At 31.5% G+C, this 1,660-nt stretch overlaps 1 protein-coding gene across 1 annotated transcript; it reads left to right on the top strand.

The window, feature by feature from the left end:
* Positions 1 to 276: 276 nt before the first annotated feature.
* On the top strand, positions 277 to 1,306 carry LOC144999789 (protein LURP-one-related 4-like). The gene is made up of 2 exons (XM_078958951.1): positions 277 to 575; positions 667 to 1,306. The coding sequence occupies exons 1-2, from the start codon at positions 309 to 311 to the stop codon at positions 997 to 999; spliced, it is 600 nt and encodes a 199-aa protein (XP_078815077.1). The 5' UTR covers positions 277 to 308; the 3' UTR covers positions 1,000 to 1,306.
* Positions 1,307 to 1,660: the final 354 nt, after the last annotated feature.

The raw sequence follows: 1,660 nt of genomic DNA, 5'->3' as shown, positions 1-1,660 counted from the left end.
ATTACCCATTTGTATCAAGTCTTAACACATTACACATCAACGCATGAGAGAAATACCTAATGTTTACAACTATTAATATGCAATTGAATAAAAAATGATATCTTTTCAGATATATTTTAAATTAAAATAATACTTCATCAATAGAGAATTCTAACTAGTTCTAATTAAATGACATAAAATTATGCGCCTGAAAAATAATGGTTGGTTGCTTTTCTTGACAACAACACACATACACAAACTGACAAACATACATTTATCTATATATAACCCTCCATCATCTTATAACAGAAGCTGCTTCTCTCCCTACCATGGCTAAGGTTTATCCTCAAGCTCCATCATCATCACCTCCATCATCATCATCATCATCCTCACCATCATCATCGCCATACTTGAGCTCGAAGCAAGAATGCTTCACAATATGGATGAAATCGCTAGTGTACAACAGCCATGGATGCACTGCATACAATTCAAAAGGTGAAATCATTTATCGGGTCGACAATTATGACAAGAAATGCAGCTCGCAAGTTTACTTGATGGATATTCGAGGCAACGTTCTTTTCTCCATACAAAGAAAGGTATGAATCATATCATACAACTTAATCACTACATTAATAACACCATCTTTTTCGGTTGAAAACACCATCTAATTCTACGTTTTGATAACAGAAATTACGAGTTTTTGGATGTTGGGATGGATACAAGTGGGATTTTTCCAAGAAACAACGATGGTTTCGTGTCACGAGTAAACGTCAAAAGATTCATGTGGATTTAGCTTGTGATCAAGGTTACAATATTGTTAAAAGTGGTGGGAAATTAGGGTTCAAGGTTATGAATCTTGATCAAGATGGTGCCTTGGTTGCAGAAATTAAACCAAAGCAAACGGCTACAGGAGTTCATCTTGGAGACGATGTTTTTACATTAACTGTGGAACCCAATATCGATCAATCGTTGATCATGGCGATTGTTATGGTACATGGTTTGATTCATCGTCAACTTTAAAGTTTCAATTAACAAGATTTGATTGTAGATCTTGTTTATTTTGAGAAAAAAAAACCGGATTTGATTGCGGGTTCTGATTGATTCAAATTGTAAATGGGACCCACGAAATGAAGATCGGAAACGAGGAGATCTTTGTGATTAGTTGTAAATCATACAAAGTTTTGATCGGTTTTTTGTGATTAATCATGCTTGAGGTGGTTGTACCTAACATGAGAAGTATATACATATATATAAATACATATATAGTTAAGCATAACAGTTGTACCATGTGATCATATTTGAATTTTAGTCAACATATTTTCTCCAATTTGTTGTAGATGAAATTTTTATTTCTTATTTTATGGACATGTCTACATAATATATTCAAGGGTTGTAATAGAATGATAATATATTGTTATTTCTCTTCAAATGTATTTTACTAAATTAAAGTGAGACAAAACAAATATTATTTTATTAATTTTAACATTTTGTCTTATAGTTAGAAAAAAAAGTTTATTAATACAATATTTAGACATTAAAGACCTTTGTTAACTTACATCATTTAAAAAATTGAAGTCGTGAGCATAAGTTACCTAGATACGTATTTTGGGAATGATTATCTAATTAATGCTTTATTTTCTCTCAAAACATTATAGCCTACAACTCATGTTAATATAGATGG

This window comes from Lactuca saligna, chromosome 6, assembly GCF_052625555.1.
Source record: "Lactuca saligna cultivar CGN05327 chromosome 6, ASM5262555v1, whole genome shotgun sequence".
In the NCBI taxonomy this organism is placed as follows: domain Eukaryota; kingdom Viridiplantae; phylum Streptophyta; class Magnoliopsida; order Asterales; family Asteraceae; genus Lactuca; species Lactuca saligna.
Note: the sequence above shows the minus strand (reverse complement) of the source record. Positions and strands in the feature narration are given on the sequence as shown.